Source organism: Alternaria postmessia (genome assembly GCF_024291825.1).
Source record: "Alternaria postmessia strain BMP 2775 chromosome Unknown scaffold_30, whole genome shotgun sequence".
Lineage (NCBI taxonomy): Eukaryota > Fungi > Ascomycota > Dothideomycetes > Pleosporales > Pleosporaceae > Alternaria > Alternaria postmessia.
In genome coordinates this window covers 83,880-96,780 of record NW_026260103.1, presented here as the reverse complement: position 1 = coordinate 96,780, position 12,901 = coordinate 83,880, and the positions used below count along the sequence as shown (strand labels likewise).

The 12,901-nt window shown below is 50.6% G+C and overlaps 4 protein-coding genes across 4 annotated transcripts; 3 read left to right on the top strand and 1 right to left on the bottom strand.

Moving 5' to 3' along the window:
• Positions 1-720: 720 nt before the first annotated feature.
• Positions 721-1,345, top strand: J4E82_005585 (uncharacterized protein; the record flags this gene model as incomplete). Its single annotated transcript, XM_051731847.1, has 4 exons — positions 721-810; positions 863-952; positions 999-1,086; positions 1,140-1,345. 4 exons carry the CDS (start codon positions 721-723, stop codon positions 1,343-1,345), a joined length of 474 nt encoding a protein of 157 aa, XP_051588337.1.
• Positions 1,346-1,607: 262 nt separating this feature from the next.
• On the bottom strand, positions 1,608-3,138 carry J4E82_005584 (uncharacterized protein; the record flags this gene model as incomplete). Its single annotated transcript, XM_051731846.1, has 2 exons — positions 1,608-2,648; positions 2,698-3,138. 2 exons carry the CDS (start codon positions 3,136-3,138, stop codon positions 1,608-1,610), a joined length of 1,482 nt encoding a protein of 493 aa, XP_051588336.1.
• A 4,027-nt stretch (positions 3,139-7,165) lies between these two features.
• J4E82_005583 (uncharacterized protein) lies at positions 7,166-8,767 on the top strand (the record flags this gene model as incomplete). The annotated part of the gene is made up of 1 exon (XM_051731845.1): positions 7,166-8,767. The coding sequence occupies one exon, from the start codon at positions 7,166-7,168 to the stop codon at positions 8,765-8,767; it is 1,602 nt and encodes a 533-aa protein (XP_051588335.1).
• Positions 8,768-10,644: 1,877 nt separating this feature from the next.
• Positions 10,645-11,178, top strand: J4E82_005582 (uncharacterized protein; the record flags this gene model as incomplete). The annotated part of the gene is made up of 2 exons (XM_051731844.1): positions 10,645-11,003; positions 11,058-11,178. The coding sequence occupies 2 exons, from the start codon at positions 10,645-10,647 to the stop codon at positions 11,176-11,178; spliced, it is 480 nt and encodes a 159-aa protein (XP_051588334.1).
• Positions 11,179-12,901: the final 1,723 nt, after the last annotated feature.

Below are 12,901 nucleotides of genomic sequence, written 5' to 3'. Positions count from 1 at the left end.
GGTGCGAAATACGACGGTAAAAAATAGTTACTGTCGTATTGCAGCCATCTCTTTGCGCCTGAACACTAAGCTGATCACTTCATAGAGCCAAGCAAATGTGTATCCGCACTGGTGCCTACAATGCAGTTCCCATGAGAAAACTGCTGTTCGGCAGACCGTTGTGTCCTTCACGCTTAGTTCTAGGGACACGAGTGGTCAAACAGTGCGTACGTGAAGTGACAGACTGATCAACTCCACTGCTATTAGTATCTCAATCCCAGACATGCTTCAAGTACATCTCCTTGGAATAACTGCCCCCCCCTCTTACGTATCAGTCAAACTCTCTGAGTATACTAGCATCCCTTTCAATACCTCAAATGTGTATTGATGAGTTGCCTCTGCAGAGGTACTCGTTGCACACGACAGGCATTGGACAGCTTATTGATGTGGCTATCTTCGCTCTGCCCAAGATCCGGCTTGTCTGCGCCACAGCACAACAAACATCATAACCAAACCTTCCACATTCGACAAACATAAAGGCTCGAAATCCCCATGCGATTCAAATTGACCTCTAAAATCACAATCCTCGGGTAGTGAAGCAGTGGCGAACACCGTCAATAATAATTACGCCACGCGATGACGCCACGGGCAGATTATCGATAAGCGACCCTTCATGCTTTCCTCCAACTCATTCGGAAATGGCAAGAACAACCCAGCATATACACACCTCAGACTCAAATTATGGCATCGACCCAAACTGCTCCAGTCGCTCTACCGCGCGTCGCAATAACGTATTGCACGCAATGTAAGTGGATGTTGCGAGCAGCCTATGTACCTTTCTCCACATCCTCCGCTAATACGACGTCCACTAATGAGTGACCAGTTCGGCCAAGAACTTTTATCAACATTCGGACTGCAAATTGGAGAGATAGCACTGATACCCGCGACGGGTGGTCTCTTCACAGTTGAGTTGGTATGGTTGAACGAATGTTTGCATTAAACCATGCTAAGTTTGATAGACGTACTTGCCGCCATCTGAGGAAGGCCAAAAGGCAGAGGCAAAGAAAGTGCTCCTTTGGGATAGAAAGGCTAAAGGAGGTTTTCCAGGTTCGTAACCTAGGGACATGAGAGTGGCAAGATGAGTGGCTTACATGTCGCAGAGACGAAAGTACTAAAGCAACTAGTACGAGATCACATAGACCCTAATCGGGATCTGGGGCATTCGGACAAACATGGCAAGAAGAATGAAAACAAGGCAGAAGATGAGAAGCAGAACTTGGAGGGAAAGCAAGAACAGGGTCAGACAAACGAGGGTGCAGAAGTCAAGAGAAATCCAGATGGAACTGTTTGCGAGGACTGTAAATAAATTTGAGCCCAAGTATATCATTTGCTTTGCAACAGATTCAATACCGTACGACCTTTCGTCCGCTCATTACCCTTCAATGGCAATGCGGAAGAAGTCCACACCCTTGAGATACGTGAGCGCCCAGCTGTTCATCATGTCGAGATTATGCACTCCTGGAATAGCCAAGCGCAGTATAGCTCTTTGCTCCCATCCGAGAGTCTTGGTCTGGCAGCAGTTTTGGATTATACTACCATGAGCTAGAATCGGAATCACTCATATCTTCCTACGAACCATGACGGTCGACCTTATCGAGACGCTTCATGAGGCGAATGTCCATGCGATGGATGTTCTTGCGCATAGCCGCCAGCTCGCTACGCAGTCGTTGAATCTGGCGATCGGCGTCTGTAGAGATCTTCTGGATACTGCTAGGAGCTTCGCAGTCGGATTTTGGCATTGACGAATAATAGGTACCTTCTGCGTTAGGAACACCAAGTGCTTCAACTAGGTTGTCAATTCGGAGACCATGCGATTCAGAGGCGGCTTCGAGTTCCTTGTAACGCTGATCCAAATCCTCAAGCTTGATGGAATAGATCTCGCCTGTAAGGTTGGTCACAGCTTGGGCACGCTGGACGAGGGTAATGACTTGAGAGTACGTGCCGAAAGGGTTGGTCTGCAATGCCAGGTCAAAACTGCTAGTGCTGTAAAACTGCACCGCCGCGATACTGACAGCAGCACCCACAACTGTTTTAAGAACGACCTCGGTCACACTCCGCAACCAGCTCTTGCGTGGGGTACTCTCTGCAATCAGGTCCTTGATGATTGAGATATCAAGGTTCTGAGAGGATTCCTCGACGTGTAGTGAGCTCCGAAGCAGGTCCAGCGCTACATAGACTCGATCTGTTGCTTTCGCGCAAGTTTTGAGAAGCTTCTTGAGCTCTTTTGTGATGAGAGCCTTGGCTTTGTCTTTACCCTCGGCGCTGAGATCAGACTCCTCAACCTCGTCGATACAGCTGGTAACCTTATCTCCCATCACGCCCATACAGAACACAGCCATCTGACTGACCGCTAGGGAGATCTGGGTGGCCCTGCTGAGCAATATCCTAGCGTTGGCAACGGGTAAACGATGAGCTTCCTCAAACTCGATGGCCTTATCGTGGAGGTCAAGGAGCGCAACGTTGACCGAGCTATAGCCACCAAATGTAGCCCACATGTAGAGCGGCTTCTTGCTATCATTCTGAACCTTGATGTATTCATAAAGCTGAAACATAGCCTTTTCGATGTCGCTCATAGAGCCGAGAACCTCATCCGCGCAGTTCCGCTGAGCCTGGTATTGCGTTAATCAGACACCAGGACACGGGACAACCCGTACTTACTTTGACTGCTGAAGTGGACTCCATCGCTTTCCCATTGGCACAGTCAACCCTTTTTTTGTGCGTCGCAATCGCGCCATTGACCATGTCGCTGTTTTCAGGACTCTTTTCAGGTGTGTCGTTCTCGACATCAGCGGCCTTGATCTCTTCCTCGGTAGCTTCACTTGCCTTCTTTTCGGCTTCTACTTGAAGACGGAGCTTCTCCTGGAACCGCTTGACGAACTCAGCCTTCTTGGCTTCGCCATCAGCATTCGTAGCGTCGGTGGCGTTGGGCGCGCGCGGCGGAGTTGGTGTAGCAGCAATAGCGCCGTCGCCTCCGGATGCATCTTTCTTTGTTTGCTCGTCATCATTTGCCGTTTGCGTGTTGGGATGCTGCCACAAGCTATCGCTTGTATCGTCCCTGTCGGTGATTTGGGCTATGCTCGCCTCGCTGTCGATGCTCATGTTTGTGGTGATGATGGATCCGATGTTAATAGTGGAAGTTGACTTGTTGAGATCAATATGGAGTAGTGATTGTCACAGCCTGGGGTATTACAATGTTGATAAGCTCGAGGTGCGCGCAGACCGATTGGGGAGGAGTGAAGTCGAGGTGAGCGTGATTTGCGCTTAGTGTTGATTGGTCAAATTTGCGCAACACACTAGCGCAATTTCCTCTTTGAGCAGTATGAAGGGAAAGCATACATTCTGGAAGGCAACCGAGGTTGCGCAGATGATTCTGAGGTTGGAAGTCATCAAATAACATGACGTAGGTCACAGGAAGGACGTTCGAGAGGACAATTGAAAACGGTAACAGGAAGTGGTGGCTTGCCTGAGGCAGACAAAGAGAGTGGTGGGAATGGCATTAAAACGATAACAAACCGTGAGGAAGTCCACGGTTCAGACACAGACACGAAAAGCCGAAAAGTATCGCGACCGCCGAGCTTGCGCCCCTTCAAGCCTTTCTTATCGTCATATGAAAGAAGACGAATGCCTTGGAGGCGCCGTGAATGTTAAGAAGCTCCGTAATGCTGCAGCAGTCAGTGTTGGTGGATGATCGATTGCCTATTCTCAGGACATGAACAATGCAACGACCTCTAGTCCGAGATAATCAACTCAGAACGCTGTCATGGAGAATTTGTGGTCCCCCACTCACAACAGGCCAGTGTGGTGCGGCATGTTCCACCAAGAACGCGTCGCGTCCTCGGACGCTGTATGCTTACATGTGGAGACCGGAAGGACGCGCGGATACGGTCATGTATGCAACCCAGGGCCACCTGCATCCCCTGTCTGGTGTTACTGTCATCGATTATTTGGTCGTCAGTCTATGGCTCGACACCGGAGAATTGGCTGGATGCATATGCGACGTGGGCTGCTTGTTTGCCTTGCCTGAATCCTGCATACCTAAATCAGACCCTTCTCTAGCTACAAAAACACTGCGAGACGTCAATCGGTAGGTGTAATGTTCTTGAATCTCGAGATATACTCTCTAAAGATATTAGAGTGGTAGCGCGCCTTGTACGGCATTGTATGGCGTCAAAACTGTGGTAGAGGCCCGGGTGTCGTTGCTGCATGCTGTGCGTTCGGGACGGCGTAAAGGTGTCAACCAACGCGTGCTTGCAGTAGTTTGAAGCTTGGAATTCAGATACTGTATCTTGAGGTGGCACCATAATCAGCGTGACGGGCCAATATCATCAGGACGCCAGCATACGCCGATGCCGTGTTCTAGGTACTCTGTTTCGCAATCAGCGACAGATGATCCAGAGTTTGATTGTCTACTGCAAAGTGCAAGATATTTGTTGCATAGCAAGAAGAGCATGTAGACCCTTGACGGGCAGTGGAAAGTAGTGTATAAGGTTTAGCGGTTTGGGGAACGCAAGCATACGTCGACCTCGGGCTGCTTGGGCACCTGTAGAACGACGAGGAATGAGATATCGCGGCAGATCGATAGGCGAGCATGAACAGAGGGCTTGTGGGCCGAGTTTTGGTGATGTATGGACGTACAGTATGATGCCAGCGCAATGAGGAGAGCCGAGCACCCTTGGCCGGCGATCATGGCGGCCGCCACGGCGTCCCCACCCAACCTCTCGAGAGAGTCGTGTTATTCGTTGGTTTTTGCACGATAGCATGAACCACACCCTCGTACATGTCGAACGCGATATCTGATCCCCACACCCTCCGACATTACGCATTCATGTTGGCAGATCCCTGTGACGAGTCGGTCGGCGATGGGTGAGCTGTCTTTGCTATGCTCAGAGCGACGCCACCCCTCAGCTGGCGAGATCGCCAAAAAAAGCCCGGAGACGCCCAATGCCGTGCCACTTACCCTGCAATCTTGCCAAATTCTTAGAGTAGCTATTTCCCCGCATGCGCTTTGCCGTACTGAGGCTTGTGAGCTTTAGGCTGGGATGTATCTCAGCTCTAAGCGTTGGCAACTTGCGGCTGAGCACTGAATGCAAATTCTTAGGTCTCGAACACAACTCATCACCATGATGGTACGATCTGGATCGTAGAACGAATCCCCGACAGCTACATATTTGGCGCTATGGAAGTAGCCCGCGCAAGCCACTGACTGCCGATCCCTCATCTGGGAAAGATCGTCTCACCAATTCGTTCTACCGGATCCGCCAGACGTAGCCTCACCAACCAAAAGACGCCATCATGGACCGAACTGCGTCGCGTCTTAGCTGTCGAGATAGGTGAAGGCGCAACAAGGGTCTGTCGACGTACATACAATAGTTGCTTTGTCCCACGTCCCACCGCGACAGACTTCTGCTTAGTTTTGATTTCAACACGGCAGACCAGGAATCCCTGCCCGTGCTCCATGAGCTTCTCATTCTGTGGTACTCATGCACACTCTTATTTAGATCAGCATGGCTTCGGAAGACAACCCGTCTTGTCAGACTAGCTCTGTGGAGGAGCCTCATCAACAACTGATTCCCACGCGCATTTCGTTCACTTCTTGCAACCTTCGTATGGATGACCCTAGGACCTTGAATCAAGTAGTCTCCGCGGCACCGACAAGCGGATCTACACTACCTCACCACACCAGCCTACCTACAACTCGACGTCATACCTTAACGATTGGCGATCGCGTTGCCTCTACATTACTGGAGACCAACAACCACACGAGACGTCTTAAGACCATCGAAACGCGACCAAGGTCGGCCACTTGCCTTGCGACAACATCCAAGCCGATGCATCCTACCAAAGTACAACGATGGGTCGGCTTGACCCGTACTGTGAGCGACTGGGATCATGGACTACGCAGAGTATGTTTGAGCACTTCGTCATTGAAGCTAGGCTAACAGCAAGAAAGGACCCTGAGTTGTGGTATGAAGGAGGAGATTGTTTCGTCCACCTACACGCAAAAGGGGCCTCGCGTCGTGGGCCGTCCTTTTGCGTTCCCTTCAGACTGTTACGGCAGAAGAAGTGTGACGCCATGTTGAATTTATGCGACGCCCAAATCGCACCTGCGCCAGGATCTGCCTCACAGCGATTGAGGCGAATGCCCAGCTCCCTCAACAACACCAATCGGGAATCAAACGTCGTCGAGCTTTTCATCCCTGCTTCAGAAGATTCATCCCAGGACTCTTTCAGGCAGCACATTACAACTCGCAACTTCTTTGCGTTCCTGCTAGGTAAACCACTGGTCGGCGATCATATGGGCCAAGCATTTGTAGACCTCCAAGAACGGTTGCAGCACTTCCGACCAAGCCATGCGAACAACCATCAAGACTTTCTCGACTACGCAGAAAACCAAGGGTACCGAGATCTGGTAGAGTGCACAGACTATGCCCTTGCAAGTCTCTTCTATGCAGAACACTATAAGCTTAGAGATACCTGGGTTGATGCTTTCGCCCACTGTGTTGGTATGAGTGAAAGCCTTGTCCTCAGCCCGGAATATGTGGTATGTATTCTATCATCTGATCGAGGATAACTTTCTAACACATTCTTATAGCTGACTTCGAAGCTCACGAAAGCACTGATTACCCGAGCTCATCTCGAAGTCGATGGGCACCTCGGCCGCGTATCGATCGCACTGAGCAGGTTCCTGCAAGAGGACCTCTCCCCAACTTATCTTGGGCTGACAGATGGCGCCAGAAGCCACCTTGATCGCTTTCGCCGTTTCTTACATACCTTTTACGTCGGAAAGTTTGGATATTGGCCACCACCACGGGGCGCTACCTTTCCTAAAGCGCTTTACAAGTCAATGTATTACGATTTTCAGAATCTCTACGACTACCTCGTAGACACCGAGTCGACCGCCGATTTTTCATCTCAAAGACCTGCTAGCGGCGGCATCTGCGTCTTACAGAACGTTATGACCTTCGACCAACGACATGGATTTAAGTCCCAGCCCCATCCTTTACCTCTCCTACCAGTATATGCATCGTCGCCGAAGAGAACAAACTCTCAGAAAACGAACTCGCAGAAAGCTTTGAGGCAGCTCATCCTGGCATCGCAACACAACAAGTCACATCTACAAGATACCATGCATGGTGCTTTGGCAGCGGCAACCAATACCTTGGATTCGAGCGCGATGGAATCGAGCATTGTACAGGCCTATATCCATTTCGAGAAGGCACACGCTATCAATGCTAGTCAACGTGAGGGGAAGATATCATCGACAGATGCGCGTAAAGTAAGATGGCTTGTAATCTACGGGACACTGCAATATCTGGTGTCCGCTCTTCGCGCACCGAAAGAGGTTCGCGATTCGGAAAGCCCAGAATACGCTCTGTGTTACGTCGCGGAGCCCATCGCTTCGACTACCAACAGCGGTGCTACGACCCCTTTGGCCACACCCTCGGTCAATGTACCGTTGGCCATCGACGACTATCTTGCGGAATCTCAAAGCAGCCCCTACTCGATAGAGCCCGACTGCCAAAGGGAGGATTACTTCACGCCGCGAAATCTAAGTCGGCGTGGATCCATGGAAGTCGCACCACTTAAGATATCTCAACCCCTTCGCTCGTCTTCGGTTCGCTCGTTCGCACGGCGATCATTATCAGCTCGAGGTTCGCGAAGGAATAGTCTCTCGACACCCATACGAAGATCTGTTGGCATGAATCAAGAATTTGGAGATCGATCGAAAGACACAGCGTCAGTCTCGCAAGCTAGTTCTCGTCAGGTGTCGTCCACTTACTCGGAATCTGTATACTCAGAGCACTCGACGACACCCACAGCCGACAGTGGAGCTAATCCCGAAACCTCATGGCTCAGATCGCCGTCGCCTTCTGCTTCCCGTAGCAGGCAGACCTCTACAGGTAGCACGGCCACACGCCCCCGTACGCCCCTACTTGATTCCGTACAGCTTGAGCGTGCTACGTTTCCAACTTTCTCAAAAGCCACTGGGGAGCCACCCAGCCGATCAGATAGTACAAGCTCTACAGCAAGCTCACTGTGGAGTGAAGGTGCCGCAAGTGCCGCCTCATCTAAGTCGAGTACATCGGGAGAAGGCCCCGTTCATAAGGTTAGCCCCGCAGAAGAGAGTGGGCTTCTAGGCGGGCTTGTGTCTTTTGAGACACCCAGAGCCACGGCACCAACCCTGCCACAAAGCGAAATACACCCCCTACTACGACAACAATCTCCACAAACCGACTTTGAGTTTGGCTTCGGAAAAGCAGAGCCAGAAATCACTTACGATGTCCATGAACATTCTAATGGCAATATGATGATTGGCATGGCTGTTTCTACTCCATCAGTGCCGGCCAGAAGATCTAGCTTGAAGCTTTTCCCAGATACACAGCATGCTGTCGCCACTGAACAGGCACGTTCTCTCATTGCTGAGAGGAGGCCTTCTCTTCCTCGAAGCATTTCTACTCCATCCACCCTAGACACTTCGTCTAAGCAAGGCTCAGCAACTCCATCGTCTACAACCACGACTCCAAGTGGCTACTGGGAACAGTACAAAGCCACTCTCACACAACAAAGAGCGCGATCAAAGACCGTGTCTTCCAGCGGATCTACTCCATCTTCTATTGTTAAGATGCCTACAGTACTCAAGGCATCCTTTGCGCGCATTGGTCCTCGTAACGACGAAGATCGCGGCGTTAAGAGAGAGCGCAGGCTTTCTACTCTATGGCGACACTGATCGTCGGATAATAGCCACTCTGTACTGTTTTCTGGTTTTCCTTTTATCTTTCTGCTACAGCGATTCTCATGCATGGTGTTCCGGCGTACAAAACAAGCATGTTATATACCCTTTCAAGCGTTCAGGTATCCACCTCTCATTTTAGGAGTATAGTAGTTATATCACGACTGAACGATACAATCTTCCTCAACATCTTCCACATGATCTTTCGCATATACACGTTTTCGCCATGCCGACTTCCTCACTAGGTTCCTATCCCCGCTCTCCAATCGTGCAACAGTCTTTCCGCAACAGCTAGCGCTGTCGCAGAAACATATCCGAACTAACCACTCTACACTATTAGCCTGGACAACGACGTCCCTTATGTCGACACTGTCGAGCTCGATGCTGCTCAAAGTAATACTGGAGTCAACAGGGCTAGCGCAGATAGATCCCTCAATCTCGTAGAGAAAGTCTTCCGCGAGGCTGTTGAAAGAAGTCGATGACTCCTGCGAGGAAGGAGCGTTATCATCGTATACGAAATTACGATCACCAGTGATTGCTCCGGTGCTACTTTTCGAAGCTCGCTGTATTGCAGCCTTATCGGGCAATGCACTTGTACTGGCGTTCATGTCTCCTGGTGAGCTCTCTTCCAGTTGCGCAATAGCGGTGCAAATTGTGCGGTAGCGATTGCAAACGGCTATACTAGACTGCGTCCCTGCAAAGTGCGAATTTGTACTTGGGACACACCTGACATCTTCACAGCTGCACAAAGTCCCATCCCTACCAACAATCACGTTGATAGAAGTGCTGTGCAAGACACTCCATTCTAGAACGGCGGTAACGGGTGCCAACAAAGCAATGGAACATTCCACGCGTATGTTTCCACATGCTCGGTGGCTTTCCCATGGGCATTGACACCGAAGATTCGAGTCTTGCAGAGGACCCAATGACATCATGCCGATTTTCCACTAGGGGCCCGCAAGCTTGTCGCACTATCGAAAGCCTCAACAAACATGCGCTCCACAGACACCACCTAATGCGAAACACATGAGGTGTTTCTTTCGCGGACATGCATATCGTCGCTAGGCGCAACGCGTTTGCTGCTATTTTTGGCCGGGCCTATCCGCTCGCGCCTTGCAAGATCCGATCCATCCTGTTTGCGAGTGCGAATGCACACAGCTGACCTGCCCGTTGGTTGGGACGCACGTTCACGTTACATCGACTGCTACGCTACATCACAGTCTGTGGCGTTGGCGGATGTGGCGTGCGGCTCTGGCACCCTGCATGTCACGATTTGAGGCTGCGCAGCCTTGCAGTCACCAAAAATGGCACCGCTCGCAGGCGTTCATGGAACCACTTGTGCCAAGCAGTGTCGACGTCAACGTGGTGGCTGTTCACAGGAGCGGTTGAATGCTCTTGTCGTATTCGGACTATGCCACCATAGTTGTTGCAACCAAAGCGGATGAATCACTGAAATGCAGAACAATGCATCAAGCTGCGATAACATCACAAAATGCGCAACCACAACATACGAGGTGCGTACCTTGTTGTTCGACGATCACTGCCACTTAGATCCCAGAAAAATGCTAGCGGTCAAGGGTCTAACTGCTAGACTCGGAGATTTGTACCCACGTCGGCCCACGTCCGTCCGGGGAGGCGACATCATTGCCTGCGTGCGACCCAGCCGACTGTGGAATACGAGGTATGACCGAATACATGAGCTTGGATGGACGTTGGTCGAGTGTTAGGGCCAAGTGACGTTGAAATGGTTATGAAGATCTTCACAGAGATATAAGTACGGCCTCATCCTTCCCTACTTCAACTACACACACTCCAACCAAACTCAAACAAGCTCATTCCAACCAAAAACACCAACAAACTCCAAACCCGATATCATGCAGTTCTTCACTCTCGCCGCCCTCTTCGGTGCCGCCGCCATGGCAGCACCCGCTCCTCAGACCCCCGAGTGCCCCAACCCAGCTCACTGCGGTGGTGGCCCACCAGACCCAAACACTTACGAGAACATCGACTTCACCGACTACACCCTCCGCAAGAACAACGGCACTATCCAGTCCGTTTCGTTCAAGCTCACCGGCAAGAACGCCACCGACCTCGAGTGCTCTGGTGGTCCTTACCCTGTCCTTCCTGCTGAGGTTGAGACTTGCGGTGACTCCAAGTACCGCTTCGGCATGTACCAGCCTGAGAACAGCACCGACACCTTCGCTATCCGCGTCTACCACGAGCTTGGCACTGCGTACGTATTCCGAGCATCTACCTTCATGAACAACAAGCTAACGAATTTGAATAGTTTCGGCTTCTGGGGTGAGGGCGAAGTTCCCACCTACTGCCACGCTGGTGGTAACGGTATCAACGACTTTGTCTGCCAGCAGACCAACGCTTACACCATGGTCATTACTGCCTCTGGTTAAATATCCTCTACACTCGAAGGATAACCAAACACCTTTTGTACATACTGTTCTATACCACTTCACAAGTAATATAATTATCAACTTGGACGCACAAACTATTGACGGGCTACTGACTATGAACGCCGTGTGCCACAGATCTTAGAGAGTAGTGAAATATACAAAGAGGCGAGAATTGCAGGACAATCGATACCGAATCTCATAACGTCAGGGTATCTTCACATCACCTTGTGAATGAAATGCTATCAGAGTCGCACATGGAGAACAGTAAGTAACAATTGTAGGCTTTATTCAAGATTGGGATTCCAAGGGTTTTGTAAGCCGAACGTGTCACAAAACATGTATCACAGTAAGCTTTCTTATCCCTAAAAGCCCTAATCTATGTACTTGCCCTCAACTCTATCTTCCTAACAACAACGGTAACATCAGGCATACTACATGAACAGTGGCACTTTTATCATTCTGCTAATAGTCACCTTTCCTACTCTCGCGATACTATCCTTTCTCTTCTCGCTAGCAACATACTTTCTACCCCCAAGAGCACAACCAGGAACGAGAGCTCGTGTGGAGAACCTCGAGGAACTTTGGGATATCATACCGGAGATAGTTGAACACATTAGGGATCTAAGAAGAGTGGTCATTCACGAGAAGAAAAGGACGAGGAGGCTGCAGAGCGATCTCAGAAATAGTATGCCGATGGTAGGTATACGCGGTGGATCTGGCTCCTTGCTGGACGATGACGACGCACTTGAGACGGCGTCTGCTACAGAGTTACCGCCCAGCCCTGAGCATGAACCTTCGCCTATGAATGGTATAGCAGATATCCTTCCGCAACTAGTACTCCATGTTTGGAATGAAGAAAACGGCTTCTCTCTACGTCTTCGACCGGTTTTCATCTATGAACATACTGGAACGCCCTCCTCCATTGAATATCAACCAACCCTCACCATTAACTATCAGCCAATTGTCATCCACGATTACCCACCTGCGTCTTCTACCCATGATGAATCTGCCGAGCGTGTTACTGCACGCGCAGAAGATATCCGTCCCCGTCCTCGCCTCTCTACGCCCGAGCTCAATGAAGCCATTGGAGATTGGGGTAACGTAGTGAACACACCTGAAGGTCCAGTTCTGCGCATCCATGGGAAGGAAGGCCATGAATTCCATCTTCGGCAACGTGCGGACAGCCGGCAAAACGGTGAGAACAGGACGAACAGATACGCGACAGCTACTCAGATTATCCATCCGAGCACGTATACCGCGCGTGTCGTGGAATCGACAACACCTGACTCTTCCACGCGGTCGTCGCGCAGCGTGTCGCTAAGTGGGACTACCCTGGTTGACTCAGTTGCGAGTCTTAGCATCGATGATGACGATGCAGCATGTGCTTAGTCGAGAGCGCGCGATACAGGCAGAGCAGACACATTGTGTTGAAACGAATGGCGGTGAGAGCGACGGGGGTAACGAGTCATCTGACGGCTTGTTGGGGGAGGCAAGAAGGCCTGCTAGCGGGTAGGTGTCCAAGCAAAAGTTTTGACCGACAGGAAAACTGCACGGTAGTTACTTGATCTGTCGTGTAGTAAACCTGCGGTCTGGATTCGCCTTATCTCGTGATATTGTAGGCGCATGAATTCGTTCTGGGGTGCTTCAAGCGCACACGCTTCCAGGCAGATAACGCAACGACGGGAAAATGTCAGTTTTTGGAGACCTTTGGGTGCTTTCCTAT